This window comes from Etheostoma cragini, chromosome 21 (genome assembly GCF_013103735.1).
Source record: "Etheostoma cragini isolate CJK2018 chromosome 21, CSU_Ecrag_1.0, whole genome shotgun sequence".
NCBI lineage: Eukaryota > Metazoa > Chordata > Actinopteri > Perciformes > Percidae > Etheostoma > Etheostoma cragini.
In genome coordinates this window covers 7,424,993-7,439,790 of record NC_048427.1, presented here as the reverse complement: position 1 = coordinate 7,439,790, position 14,798 = coordinate 7,424,993, and the positions used below count along the sequence as shown (strand labels likewise).

At 41.0% G+C, this 14,798-nt stretch overlaps 1 protein-coding gene across 3 annotated transcripts in view; it reads right to left on the bottom strand.

Moving 5' to 3' along the window:
• LOC117937095 (disks large homolog 5-like) overlaps window positions 1-14,798 on the bottom strand; it is a 30,997-nt gene that overhangs the window by 4,360 nt on the left and 11,839 nt on the right. For 2 of the 3 annotated variants that reach the window (XM_034860764.1, XM_034860766.1), the window contains exons 8-32: window positions 14,204-14,434; window positions 12,932-13,116; window positions 12,683-12,808; window positions 12,335-12,467; window positions 12,093-12,217; window positions 11,543-11,718; window positions 11,213-11,316; window positions 10,742-10,834; window positions 9,693-10,637; window positions 9,429-9,552; window positions 9,081-9,225; window positions 8,448-8,569; window positions 7,429-7,512; window positions 7,174-7,333; window positions 6,814-6,891; window positions 6,108-6,270; window positions 5,891-6,024; window positions 5,337-5,501; window positions 4,910-5,093; window positions 4,294-4,442; window positions 2,546-2,716; window positions 2,251-2,447; window positions 1,679-1,822; window positions 1,349-1,476; window positions 709-818 (exon numbers count right to left, since the gene is read on the bottom strand). In XM_034860764.1, coding sequence (XP_034716655.1) covers window positions 709-818; window positions 1,349-1,476; window positions 1,679-1,822; window positions 2,251-2,447; window positions 2,546-2,716; window positions 4,294-4,442; window positions 4,910-5,093; window positions 5,337-5,501; window positions 5,891-6,024; window positions 6,108-6,270; window positions 6,814-6,891; window positions 7,174-7,333; window positions 7,429-7,512; window positions 8,448-8,569; window positions 9,081-9,225; window positions 9,429-9,552; window positions 9,693-10,637; window positions 10,742-10,834; window positions 11,213-11,316; window positions 11,543-11,718; window positions 12,093-12,217; window positions 12,335-12,467; window positions 12,683-12,808; window positions 12,932-13,116; window positions 14,204-14,434 — 4,376 coding nt within the window. The remainder of the gene's footprint in view (window positions 1-708; window positions 819-1,348; window positions 1,477-1,678; window positions 1,823-2,250; window positions 2,448-2,545; window positions 2,717-4,293; window positions 4,443-4,909; window positions 5,094-5,336; window positions 5,502-5,890; window positions 6,025-6,107; window positions 6,271-6,813; window positions 6,892-7,173; window positions 7,334-7,428; window positions 7,513-8,447; window positions 8,570-9,080; window positions 9,226-9,428; window positions 9,553-9,692; window positions 10,638-10,741; window positions 10,835-11,212; window positions 11,317-11,542; window positions 11,719-12,092; window positions 12,218-12,334; window positions 12,468-12,682; window positions 12,809-12,931; window positions 13,117-14,203; window positions 14,435-14,798) is intronic. The other variant, XM_034860767.1, reaches the window with a different exon arrangement.

Here is a 14,798-nt window from a genome sequence, read left to right as displayed (position 1 = left end):
AATAAAAAGGAGAGGGACCTTTGAAATATCACATTCAGCAGGTGGTGGGAGAGGGCAGGCTGTACATTCTGAACTAATGGTGATCACCTGATTTGACAGTGATCAAATCAGGCTGATCAATTAGTTTGTTTCTGCAGGATAAAAATTATTATGAAAGACTTCTGTAGATGTCAGTTTCCCGAATGTCTGTCTCGATGGAAAGCAAATTAGATAAGAATAATCAAAAATTATATTTACAACATAGATAAGAGCTATTTTTTTTTCTTGACCAAAACATTTTTCTGACTGGGAAAAGACTGCATTTATGCTAAATAATCTTTGTATCCGTTCCATTTTTGATTACACGTAAACCTAATGTTCAAACAGTCAACTGCAAAATAATGACATGCAATTAAATAAGATGCTACGGACACTATAGCATATGTTGAGTACATGTGTGCACTACTAAATATTTGACATTATTTCTGGTCTATTTCTGTTTAAAAAATAAATCACATTTTCCAAACATATTCTCATAAACAGCCTCCAGAACTAAAAGCCTTGGATGAATGATTTTCTCAGCATGTCGTTGAAAGATCTCAGCTTGGAACTGAAATTTGGTAAACAGCAGTGGCACCAAAACACAAAGCATGCTTGACATACACTTGACATGTCTTCAGACAAGAAAGCAACTGAGACAAACATCTTTCAAGTCATGGGAATACTCACTTTATCTGCTTGGCATTTTTGTAGCGAATGAATATGACGATTGGGTAGATGTGAACGCTGTGAAGACGCTCAATGGCATGAGGGGCAATGTCAAGTAAACAGTGACAGTCCTATGAGAAAAAAATGACAGCAAAAGAAGAAATGGGGGTGGGGTTCATAGCAGCATGTTGCAAAAAAAGTATGCCAAATGACTAATATTTATTTCTCATACTTTGCAATGGTATTTAGATATACAATTCACATCCAACGTAAAGTTGACATTAAAGCTGCATTTTGGATTTATTAAACTCAGGTCATGCACAAAGTAGTACACACAACTGCTTGACTCCAAATTTGGACAAATAGTCATCAAAAACCCTTAAAACAAATCCTTTATTTTGATCAAATTGGCAGTTTAGCCATAATTGATTAATTATAGACAATTCATTACATCTGTATAGTGATGCACAGATGTGCTGTTAACGATCTTTAGATATAGGGAGACTTAAGTCCTAATTGCAGTGAATGTTACAAAGACAGCAGTGCACAAACTTGGCAGTTAGATAACTCAACAAAAGACAATTACTATTGATCTTCTAGTCCACAGCTCTCACATTGATAGCTCTTGTATGCGGTTTAATCCCCAGTGAGATGAATTTACCTTCTCGGTGATCTCTTTTATTGATGCTACAGTGGTCACATCAAAATGGCCGCTCCTCCGTTTGTAGTCGATGAACACACAATCCTTTACTCCCCGCTCTATTGCCTGCTGAGATGCCTTCATAATCTCTGGAAGCAAAACAAATTAAATTGAAAAAATAAATAGTTTAATTTACACTGATTAGGTTACCTCTACTTGTTATATGAATTTCATTACATTTTATAACTAAGTAGCTTTTAGTGAAATCCTGCTCTGCTGTATGACAATGATAGACCCATGCAAAATCCCACACAAAGAAAGAACAGACTTATTGTGTGTGTACGGACTCACCAGGCAGACAGCGACAGAACTGGGCAGGAGCCTCTTTCACCAACATGTCCTTACTGGCCTCCACTAATGGACCCATGATCAGCACTGGTCTGGGGAAAGAGCACTCCACTCTCTGAACCCGCTGGTACATCAGGCTGACACCATCTGAGCAGGAAATACAGAAATACAATTGGTCACAAAATACACAAGAGGTCATAACAGGTACAGTTGCCCCTTATTTACCTCAGAGCAATTAAACAGCTACGTTTCAGCTTGATGAGAAAAAGGACGTTCAGACACTTAAGAGTTGTTCGACTCTCGTTCAGTACATTTTTTGTACATATAATTCTCTTTGTTTGCAATAAACTGGAGATCCAAGATCATCAATCCACGGCAAAACCACATTTGACTGTTCCTTACAATGAGTAGTTATTTTGGAAATCGAGGCTCCCTTTCTGCTAATAAATCTTTCCTTTCTCCAACATTAGAAATGTTGACAGCAGCATTACTTCTTCCTCCACTACTGTGACAAGTCATTACGATGCTTTCCCTGTTCCTTTCTGATGAAGCTGCTTCGGTAGATGATATCTCACCTTCTGTGATGGGTAAAGAATCTATGCTAATGGGGTCCAGAGCCAACAGATCCTTCCCGTCTTTGGAACCGCTGCGTTTGTGCTTCAGCCTCCGGCGGAAAAAGGATCGCCGTGCAGCGGCCGACAGCGTCTTGCTAGTGCCGTTATCGTCTTTCATATCGGCCATGCCATGTCTCCTGTAGAACTCTTGGTCCATCCTTAGGGAGATATATCGGCTTATTCAACTGCAATCACACTTCTGTTCTTTAACAATGCTTGATGTGTAAAAGTAGAGTAAACTATAGGCTGGACTTACATGTATTTACTTGGAATCTGCCCTCTTTCTAGCTTCTGTGCATTCTCGTTGAGTTGCCAGGCCATCCAGTAGCCAAAATTACCATTTGGCAGCGTATCATCAACATACAGGATGTCATCTTTCTTAAAGCTCAGTTCTTGCTCTACCTCTGCCACCCTCTCATAAAGTGCTCTGACAAGACGAACAATGAAGCAGTTATGATGAATACATTCCACTGACCTCTAAATAAGGACATAACACAATGAGAGACAATTTCACAGAAGGTTATAAACATTAAAGAGCCTATAAAATAGATTGTGCTTAAGATTCAACCCTTTCAAAGATTTGATTCAGTCTCAAAACAAGGTATGAGAATTTCTTTGTGTCTGTTTGGTTAGGCCCCTTTGACATTGCCCAAGATCCTCTGTAATCTATCATTTTGAACTTGCAGATTTCCTAACAAAATTAAAATAGTTTAAGTTACTAAAGGTACTATTCGCAGATGTCTGACATTTATTTTGCTCGGGGAGAAATTTGAAAAGGAACTTCTTAATATTATTACTTTAAAAATGGGCAAATTAAAAAGGTGTTTGGACAAAATCAAACCACATCATTACACTTAAATCACATTATTTGGTAATTGTAAAAAGAGTACTCAAGTACAGATACAGGTGGACATCAAACTAGTAATTTGCAAAACACATTCTGTACCACATATCACTTTACTGTTCACTCGTATTATATCTAAATTAATTTTCAGAGGCTTGGGGCAATACTTATAAAAGCACACTTTTATCACTATCACAAAAAAAAGAAAAATACGGATAATCCATAATACCTGTTACAGAGACTAAAGAAACTCATTGGAGCAATACCCTAAACCCAACAGGAAGTCCGTCATTTTGAATTGAAAGTTCAAAATTAGTGCAATTTTGGCCATTTCCACATTATACTTTAACTATTCCTAGAGATTTCTTCTGATCAACTTTAAATTTGGTCTGTGCCATATTAAAATGTTAAAAATGAAAAGTCATTAGAAGAAACTTTCGTCATGGGGCATAGCCGTGGCGGGGCAGCCATTTTGTGCGTTTTTCCATTGAAACAGGAAAGTGGTGTAACTTGCGTGTCATCCAGTTGGTTCAAAACCCTTTCAGGATTCATAAGAGTCCAACCTTGACGACGTATAGATTATGATGACAATATTGGCTCAGTCATAGCGCGCCTCACTAGTGGCAACAGGAAGTAGACCTAAAGTCAAGGTGCTATACTTCAACAAACTCCACCTAGAGATTTCAATTCGGATGGACTTTAAATTTGGTTTGTACCATCTGAACACCTTAAAGATGAACGTTATTAAAAGAAAAAGTTTTCGTCAAACTGTGTGGGCATGGCATATTGTTTTTGTTTGGTGATAGTTTGACCCGTCCCCTATGCATTTGCCACACCCCTTTTCATAACTAATGACCCGTCAAATGTAAAGTATTGTGTGAAGCGTCATTGAACTCTGCAATAAGTTTAGTATTAGACATAGTTGCCACACGAATGCACCGCCACAAGGAGCGGTGGTCTGCCAGTAACCCCAACTGCGCGTAGAGGAGCGAGGGCCCCTCCAACGCTGCTTGGAGCTTCAATATTTTGTTTCTGTGTTTTTATTATTTTAACATGTTTGAAATAAAGCATTCATTCATGCAGCATGTTACTGAAGTTCTGATGATGGGTCTCATACTACAAGATATTTTTGGATTGTTTAATTAAAAGTGACAGTGTACCTTATAAAAAATCCATCCCCGCAGGACTCTTTGATTGCAGAGAGGTTGTCCAAACAGTTCTGGACCTTAAATGTGATTGTTTCAGCTGGTTTCAACATTTCCAGGTAAGCCTCTTCTTTAGTTTTGTTCTTCATGCTGATGCCATTGTACTGTTTGAAAACATCAATTATACAGTTGACAAAAGCAGCTTGGCTACCAACACAGAATGACTCATCATTTCCAGTAAAACTAAGCCAGACAATTCACTATGAGTCACATGCCGGTAAGCCACACACAAAGTGGATGTGCAGAAATTCTGCGATTACATTTTTAATAAAAAAATAGAATTAAAATTTCCTTTGAAGTGACTGGCTCGGTGGTAGCACAGGAAAAAAACAAATAATCAACGAGGGGGTATAATCATTCAACGAGGCCGTGAGGTTTAAAATTTCAAAAAAAAAAAAAAAAGGTGTGGCGTAAGCCACGCAAGAACTCCAAGACCAGTGCAAAGGCATGCAGATGTCCTTATTCCCACACTGTCATGTAATGTAATCTAATAATGTGTTGGCACGAACTGCCCAAGTCATTTTTATTGTGCACATGATGTTTTTAGTTCAAGTGATTTCATTTCAGGTACCTCCAGTATTAAATCTCCAGGAAGCAGGCCATCAGTACTCTTAGCAGGGCTGTCCTCATCCAGGCTCTCAACAAAGATCCCATAAAGGTTTCCTCCACAGACCTGAACTCCCAGCTCCACCTGGATCCTCTTCAGCCTCACCACCCGAGGTTCTGCAGCACGGCGGCTGACGGAACCAGGAAGCCTAAAGAAAAACCTCTCAGTCAAGCTTTGAATTTGCCTGTACCTCCACCTTAAACCCACCACAATGCATACCAATGGCTTTAAAGTTTATCCAGTATGTGTTGGCTATCGTAATGACAAATTTTCACTTCTCACAAGACAAAACAGGAAACAAATGTCACAAGTGAAAAACAAACAGAACATGAAAACACAAAAAAAAAAAAATAGCAGTATCGTTGGTCACACAAATATGTTCCAGTCCCACCTGAAGGAGTCTTGAGGGCTGGTGGCAGGAGTCGTCTGTTTGGACGGCGGCGTCATGGTGCCCTTGTCCTGCTCACTGAGTGTGTCGGCGGTTAAGTGATTGTCCGGGGTGGTGGCTCTGCTGTCGCGGGGAGTCGGCTGGTTGCTGATGGACTCCATACGAGAACTAAGGACAATAGGAGAGGAGTCCAAATCGTTTCCACTCTTTATTTTTAAGTAATTTTCCAAAAAGCGACTACTGCAACATAAAGTCAATGTAAAAAAAGAAAATTGAGTTAAAATAAGGAAATAAGGACACAAAAGCTTTGGCATACTCTGTGCACTGAATAATTAGTTTATTGTTTGCATTGGTTACTGGATATCTGATTTGTTTGTCACTGCAGTATGCTGTAACCATTTAATTAATCTTTTTTCCATTATACTGAAACAAATGTTACTTGTACGGTGCTAAAAAGGTTATTTTTTGCAAGAATGTTTTTTTGATGACCTGAAATTCATGAAATGAATCTGTTTAAAGTTATTTTGATTGGTGTTCTTTCCTCCTTGCATTCTTACCCTGAACGAGAGTGGTTGCCCAGCTGAAACATGTGGGGATTATACTGAGCCAAAATAGTGACTGTGTCACATTGTTGCCCGATCACCAGCCGTGCCTGCTGCTCGTTGGCATTGCGAAGGTTGATTCCATTAAACTAAAAACAACAGTGATTCATTAGACACAGAAAGAAACCGCTAGATATCTAGTAAGTGATGATGAGTGTGGTGGCGGCTGTACCTCGAGGAGTTGATCGCCGTACTCTAAACGCGCTTGGTGTGCAATGCTGCCTGCGGTCACTTTGGAAACAAATACTCCCCCGTTCTCTCCACTCACAATGGAGATCCCCAGTGGTTCTGCTCCTTTCTGTACTGTCACATTGCGTTGCTCCTCCAAGTATGGCCTTTAGGGACAAAAAAGGGAACATGTTCAACTGTGATGTTCTGACATCTATGGGAAAGCATGAGGCTTCTGGCAGGATGCAACACTGAAGGACAATTTTCACAAATATATTCAAAATTTGAACAAGTATTTGCCTGCAATTGAACATTTCAATTCAATGTAGCTTTCCGTACTGGGATTTGCTTCAAACGATTTCTTTAAAGCAAAGATGCATAGCAAGCCTTCAGGTTAAATAAGTCTTTTATAAAAAATAAAAATAAAAAAAAAAGATATGGGAACTGTGTGGGACGTGCCTAGGGGATTTCAGAAACCAACAAAGTCATGCAATCGTACAAAATTTAACAGTATTCTGAATAAATAACAAGCAAATTAAATATGATTACTTAAGGGATACACATCCATCAGCTCTTTGTATTATGCATCTAGCACCACTGCACTACACTGTATATGTGCAGTGTGTTCAAAGCAGGTCTTGATATCCCTGCTCTAACAGACTTGCAGGTAGTGCATATACTGTATGCGCTATGAGCAGCACAGGACAAACCTCAAGCTTCTTAAAGAGAGGAACTTGGGCTTTGCTGCCAATGGAAGTCTGACAGAGGAAGTATTATAAGAGACAAATCTGAGGAGGAGATGGAGAGAGGAAAGACAGAAATGTAATCACCCCAACCAGTAGGGAAATATGTCAAGTTGTAATTAACAGCAGAGAGGAGAGAGATGAGAATAAAATGATAGATTAGTAGTCAGTGTGCTAATGCTATGAGGATGGAAGCTCACAGCTGCGTTTACTACTTAACAAGCATTTAATCACAATGAAGGAGACAGAAGTACAGACAAATGGTGGAAAACATGTCGTGTTAGGCTGAATCATGGCAGCAACGACTTAGACGATGGGCTGGCCTACCCATCCTTCCGCCTGTCACCAACTGGAGCGGGGCTGACTGATATCCTGGGCTGGGTGGAAATGGAACTCTGCGACTTGCTGCTAGTGAAAGACGACGTCTCCAGGTTGACAGGGGACATTGGAGGTGTGAGGCTGCTACACTCTGAATGTGAGAGTGAGCCTGGAGTGGCAGAGGAAAAGGGCATGAATTCAGACTTGCTGTTTGCTGCTGTGATGTTCATTATCAGACAACGTAGATGCCAAGCTCAACGGTACCTCTGTCAGATCCAGTGCAGCGCGGATAACGAATTGGAGTGATCTTAATGCGTTCTGCCCTAAATTGTAATGTACTGGCGGAGCCTAAGGACCACAAACAGATAAAAGGTATTAATAAGGTTCAGATCACTGAAAATCAAACAAAAAATTAATTTTCTCTGTAGTTTCTATGTAGTTATTAAGCCAAGCAGACACAGGGTTTCCCCCGGGATATTGCTTAGAGAAGGTAGTGATTTGTTTTCCACAACATTGCAATAGACTGCTCTGATAAATTACTACAATGATAATATACGATGTGGCCGATCAGTCAATGTCATCTTCTAAGTCGATACATCTCTTTGTCAATTTTGTTGCCAGATGTCATGTAAACGTTCCTTATAGTGTTTTCTGTGTGATGTACAGTAACGCTGCTGCCCTTTTTTCACTGATAGTTGTTCTATTTCATAAAAATGTATTAAATAAAAAAAATCTGACTCCAAGCTCTTCTTTTTTTAATTACATGTATTCTTCTTCCTTGTCAAAACCTGGCACCTACATTACCCACAATGCAACTTGTGTGTGTGTGTTATACTATTAGCAACTAACATGGCTTTGAGCTGCTTGCTTCTAGCAAAGATGAGGGAGGGCTACAGGGTTGTGGTAAGCTCACGTCATTCTAACTCCACACCTCAAGATTTTTTTACATACTTACTTTCTGCAGCCCTCCCACTACAATAGAGGTGCAGTAGAGGTATGTGGTGTGTGCTGAAAATAATGTCCCAGTTACTTAGTACTTCCTTAAAAAAATAAGTCATCTCAAGTTCACAGTGAGGTCTGTGTATCATCTAGAGCAACTGGGACATCGTTGCTGATATCTTCAAAACACAAGTAATCAACCAAAACTATCTGCACGACTGGACACCACTAAAAGTAAGAGAACATTTGTAATTCCGGTGACCCGACCCAACAAGAGAATATATACGAGCTGATTTATATGACATATTTCTTAAGATCTGCCTAAACTAGGACTGCATACTTACCCAGTCTGGCGCTGGAGGGCAGGGAACTGGTACTATGTGGTGGTCGGCTGCCGCTCGTCTCAGTCAAGTTCCCAGCGAGCTTGTGGGTGAGGTCCAGGCTGAGGTGACCTTGATGCTGGGGGCTAAAAGTGGAGAAAAAAGGCCTCAGTAAGTCCCCCTCCGGTCAATCAGTGAATCCAGAGCAAGATGTAATTTGCTACATGCCATGTGTTAGTGGGATCTGGGGCAGGGTTGTTTTGTTCAATAAAATGCACCATCGCAGGATTATTACATCAATGTAGAATGTCAAAAAACTATAGGGCTGCAACTAATAAGTGCTTATAGCAACAGTCAGAAAAGTCATTGTCAAATCTATGCAATGTCAGTGAATAGCAAAACATGCCCATCAAAAGGTGGCATTCTCAATTGTCTTGTTTTGTCCAAACAGCAGTCCAAAACCCGAAGATATCCAATATATAATGACATTAAATAGAGAACACCAAAGACATTATGGCATGTTACAATGTTATTAGTACCACCTGGGCTTTTCCTTCTGTAACGAGTAAAAGTGTCTGCTGTGAAAAATAACTATTAGTATGAACAAAGAAAAATGGAAGGAAACTTGAAAATTAAACAATGTGCAGATGTTTACACCTTGTGTGAGAATGTGGGAGGATGCCTGAATTAGGAGCTGGAGGACAGTTGTTGGCCTGGATCTCATGGCTCCAGGCAGTGTACACCGGGTTCCTCATCACTGCAGTCACAGAAGGACATGGGGCTAGACCTCGCTGTGCTGAGTCTGGAGGAACACACATAACAAGACCAAACATCAGATCAGACTCAACACAGACACTGTGATAAGAATTAAACAAGGTATGGTAGAATTACAGTTCCGTCCTACGACTCCCATTCATTTCAATTGAAGCTTACACTAAAGGACAAATTCAATCATACGTTTCTTGGATGCAAAACAGAACAGGTGAAGTTGTTCAGATGACTTACGGGATGTGATGCTGCTGTAGCTGGGGGGTGCAAAGGGCATGCTGTACCGATTGGTTCGCATGGGAGAGAAGCGTAACAAGTCCATCGGCTCCGGGGAGTGCTCGTCATTAGAGAAACTCTGCACCTGCAAGACGCAATTAAGGAGGAGTTTTTTTATATATTTATTTTCATGTATAATCAATTCATAATTAATGTCTACAACATGTAGAAACACACATCAACACGAATGCCAGATCGGATAAGGCTGTATCTCAGTTACTGTACCTGCATGGGAACAGGAATGTGTAATGGAGTAACATTTCGCCGCAGGGCCGGTGCCGATTTCGGCCTGTACCTCCTCTTCTGCCGCTCCTCTGCTCTGTGTCGAAACCCCTCCGTGTCAGAAGGTTTCTTGAAGACGCTCTTGGTTTCCCCTTGTAGAGCATCAGTGTAATAGTGCTGGTTCCCTGCCTTCCCCTCGTCCTGCGGTCTTTTAGCTTGGGCTGGGGATGCTGGAGGAGTGCCGGTGGTGATGGTGGAGTCTGATGCCGAGCTGTTCTGCTGGCGATGTTTGAACCTGAATGAGTCGCTCCTTGCTGGCGGGGTGGGAGGGGTCTGAGCGGATTCAGATATTGAGCTCTGTGGAGAGTGCTTGGGCATCTGAGAGAGAGACATGTAGTCCAGTTTCGGGGACACCTCAGGTCTCCTGAAAGCATTCACATCAAAGATGGACTTCCTCTGTTTAGCTTTTTTGTAGATGGAGAGCTGGGCACACTCAGAAACAGCTATGACTTTAGGCCATGTGCCTCCACCAGGCTTCGCCGATGAGCTCTGCCCTCGGTCCACAGCTGCCTGAGGAGAGCTGCAGTCAGAGAGGACGGGGGTGAAAGGGCAATGGTGGAGCTCTTGCCTCCTGTAGCAGAAGTCGGGGTGGGGCTCTGAGGGACTGTGGGAGGTGGAAAGGGAGGGGGAGTGAAGAGAGCTGCTGGAAAAGGGCTTGAGGTGGCAGTGAGAACTGCTGCTGAAGTCCATAGAGTCACCGGTATCCTGACACAATTTGTCCCCTCTGCCGCCCAAGTCACAGCTGCAAATGTCTGTCTGTGTGGAGCAGTTGTGCTTGGAGTTCCTGCAGTTCCTGGCGTGGATCTCGCAGGACTGGAGCCGAGAGATCTTTTCTGAGTCTCTCAAACCTTCAAATAAACTCTGGCCCGAACAGCTCTGTGGGAGGAACTGTTGATGAAGGGAAATGAACAAAAACTTTCCAGTATACTTATTTTTGAAGCAACAAGATATTAAAGCATACAAGTGTGGGTGTGTAGGTCTGAGGACTTCACCTTCATGAGCGAGATGCAGAGAGAATCACGGCAGTTCCTCAGTAGAGACTCACATTCAGAGAGCGACGTGTTTTCGAGTGCAATGCCATTGATCTGTTGTGGACAAGATCAAAAAGATTCCAGCAGTCACGACGTGGTATGAACGACAACATACTAGACATGTCATGTGTATACATGTTTGGCAATTACAAAGTTCACCAGTGTGTCTGTGAACATTCTGTTTCTTTCACTAATTATTCTTGAAGATGACAACATGTATAGTAAATGTGTAGTGTGCCGTTGTTGTAGAGATGGAGTTGTGGAGAAAACCCCCCCCAAAAAAACCCATCTTGGTCAAGACGGTACAATTTAAAGATAAGTGCATTTTGTGCACTTCAAGGTATTGGTATATAGTGCATTCCTTCCTTCTCATTGCATCAAATAGGCAATGTCTGTTGTCATTTAACTTAAGTTTTTGGACAGCATACTCACAGCTAAAAGTCTATCTCCAATAGTAAGAGAGCTGTCTCTCGCAGCTGGACTTCCCGGAGCCAACATGGCAACAAACACTCCACTCTCCAAACCTATGCCACTGTCTGAGAGGTAAGGCAGGAAAACAATCAAACCATATTACATATTTCATGTTAACGGTCCATCTTTCAAAAAAAAAAAAAAAAAAAAAGTAATCTATCTATATCCATCATCTGTTCATTAGTCCGTTTGTAGTACTTAATAAGATGAACAACTACGGAGTACTAGTTGCCTGTTTACAGCAGCATTTTAATAGTTTGGTTTATTTATTAATTGGAGCGTTAAGCTGACCTTTATGTCCGGCCAGGTTTAGCTGAACTGGAGTGATGATCCGTCCTCCCAGTGACTTCCTTCTGCGCACCACCATATTCATCACTCCCTCGCCACTCAGCACCGCTTTGATCACCTGCTTCCTATCTTTATTGGTCAGGTCCACATCATTAATTTTCAACAACCAATCGTTTACCCTGCACAGAGAGAACCAGAGTGAACGTTCACTGAATCAAATTCTCCAAAAGACAATAAGGATTCAAATAATATGTAGGACTGGATATTGCATCTCAATGCTTCTTGAGTTATGAGCAAAATGTGTAATGTAATGTAACAATGTAATGTGTCGGAAAGTGCCAAGTATCAAACTTTTCTGATTCTTGGGCTGTTTTTCTTTTCTTTGATCCGATATTTCTTGATTTAAAAACTGCAACTTTTTTTATTTTTACAATACTTTTATTAATTATGTAACACTGCATTTTTTCCAGAACCAAACAAATATAGAAACATTTCAATTGACACACAAGGCATACATTTGCTTTAATTACTGAGAAAGCAGTGAGACATTTACCTTAATCTTCCTTCAGCAATACTTCCTTTATCCACCTTACTGACAAATATGCCACAATCTCCTGGTAAATACGGATCATTTACCCCTTCAGCAATATCAAACCCAAGGGCTTTCAAGTCCATGTCCTAATAAGACAAAGCACAATTAATTTACAATTTGATAGTATGTTAAAATGTGGGTCAGTTATAGCTAATGTAATTAATATACATTAAGAAAATAACATGAGTCCTAGTTGTTCTTACTCCGTCCTTCTCAAATTCTACAACCTCCGTCTCCCACTCCATTGAGTCTGTGTCGATGGCTGAATCATGTGAACTGTGAGCCATCAGGTGACGAAACCGTGCTTCCTTTTCCAACTGGTCTTCCATCTTTTCTCTGCAGGACATATACAAAGTGTAGCTCTTAAATTAGTACAGTCACATTTAAAAGTAATTTTGCTCAGTCAGTAACAGACTTCCTCCACTGGGTGGCACAAAAGATCTGGTATGAAATCATTCTACATCTCCAAAACAAAAACTAAACTAAAAAATGTGCAGAAAATGAGCCTGTCAAAAAAAGTTATAACAAAAAAGTGTGGAGGAATGACTCACTTTAGTTCTTTGAGTTCCCGCGCAGCGTCGTTCTTCTGCTTCCTTGTATCATCCAGATTCCTTAGAGCGTCTGCCAGATCACTCACAGCTCTGTCCCTCTCTCGCCTCAGGTTGTCACATAGCGTGCTGACAGATGCAAACATTTTCACACAAAAATCAGCGACGGACAAAATGTAAACACATCTTTTTTCATGCAAGCCTTTTACATGCAACACAAATCCAACAGACACCTTCTGAACACTGACTTACCGTACGCTCTCCCTCTCTGCCACTATCTTATCCCTCTCCTGGAAGGCCCAGTCTCGTCGGCACTTGGCTACCTCGGCCTCTTGCACGGCCTCTTTTAGTTCCTGAGAGATGGCCTCGTACTGCTTCCTAAGCATCTCAATCTCCTTGTTGGCTCGTTCCATGTCCAGATCGGCAGAGTCTTGTTTCTGGAGGAGTTGAAGGAAATGTTAAATGACAAGTGTGAACGTAGGTCTAACCAAAAGGGTTTGAGCAGCAAGGTGCTTTTAATCCAATATTGAGGTTGATGTTATGGTAGACGGATTTAAAAAAATGACTTGATCATCTTACAGTTTGTGCATGTGCATACATTTTCCTTGCAAGAAATATTTATTATGAGAGACTCGAGTCTGTGTTCATTCCGACATTAGCAGTGTAGAAAAGAAATCAACTCATTCTAGTGGCCAATCATATACATGCAAATACATTCCTGATGGGTCACTTTATAGGATGAATGATGCAATTCCAGATTAAGCCTTCAATCATTCTCCACAGTAACCTTCTAGAGTATAATCTTGTGTTGTGATATTAAGCTGTGTAGCTGTGTAGTAAACTGTGCACTTTTTTGGTGCGTGTGAAGCCTTCAAACCCATTGATGTATCAACTTAACTGACTTCAAGATGAAATTTACATCATGTTTAACCACTAACACCTAAAAAAAATTGCTGCAAGCTAAAAAGCAAGTTTAGTCTATGATGAGGGGAGTTTGAGGTGTCATCGATTGGATCAGTTAGGTTGAATAGGGTCAGATTTAATATCAAAAGTGTACGTCTCACTTAGATTCTGCTGCTGTGTCTATAGTAAATGCTCTCCAAGTCTCTCGCTAATTGTACAGCAGGGAGACAGCCAAGTGTAGTGAGAGCATTAATTTAGTCCATAGCTAAATTAATTCCATTAGACTTTACTGTACCGTTGTATGTTATAATTATCCATTTCTGATGCATTGCCGTTTTTTTTTTGTGCACTTCAAAGCCAGAGAGCCTTTTCATTGTAATTGCGGTTATTTCCTAATGCGGGAATCTCAGGACTTTCATTGCAATTAATCTGACAATCACACTGAACTGAAAAATGGGATGGGTGATACACACTTTGTCAACAAAATCAATGTGTGGAAATCCGCCAGCTGTTGAAAAAAACCTTTACTACTACTCTATGAGATGGGATGAAGGGATTATTGTCAGGGGTATAAATCCATCACTCCATTTGTAATGATAAAGCTCCCGTCTGTCTGGCTACCTGTCTGGCCTGGTAATACTCTCGCAGCAGCTGGTCCCTCTGGATGATGGCCTCTGTCCTCTCCTTGCGGGCCACGTCTCTTTCCTCGCGCACCGCCTCGATGTCCTTGCAGGCCTGGCTCAGCTCTTTCTGGGCCTCGGCCTTGTCCTTGACCTCGTGGCAGTATTTTTCCAGCAGCTCGTTTTTTTCACAGATGGCCCGGTCCCTGTCCACCAGTGCTGAGGCCAACTCCTTTATATTGCACAAAAAATAAGTGGATGATGGATTAAAAGGGAGTAAATACTCATCTTCTTTGTCCTGTTTCGTGTCCAGTAGCTATGACACTGGAATTTCCCTCTTGGAGATCAATACAATCTTATCTTACTGAACTGAAGGTGCTACTAATAAAAACGTCCTTTTAGGTTAAAAATTGAGGATTACAAAAGACCCGTTTCCCATTTTAAAAGAAGAGAACGGCAATTTGTGTTATCAATTTTTAGTTTTTTTTTATTGGCTAGTTCACTCATGTTGAACTGTAGCCTTTCAATACCAGTGATGACGTGATTTGTTTTTTGCCAGCCTAAATACAAAGCTCTGGGTGTTGCCCAAATAAATA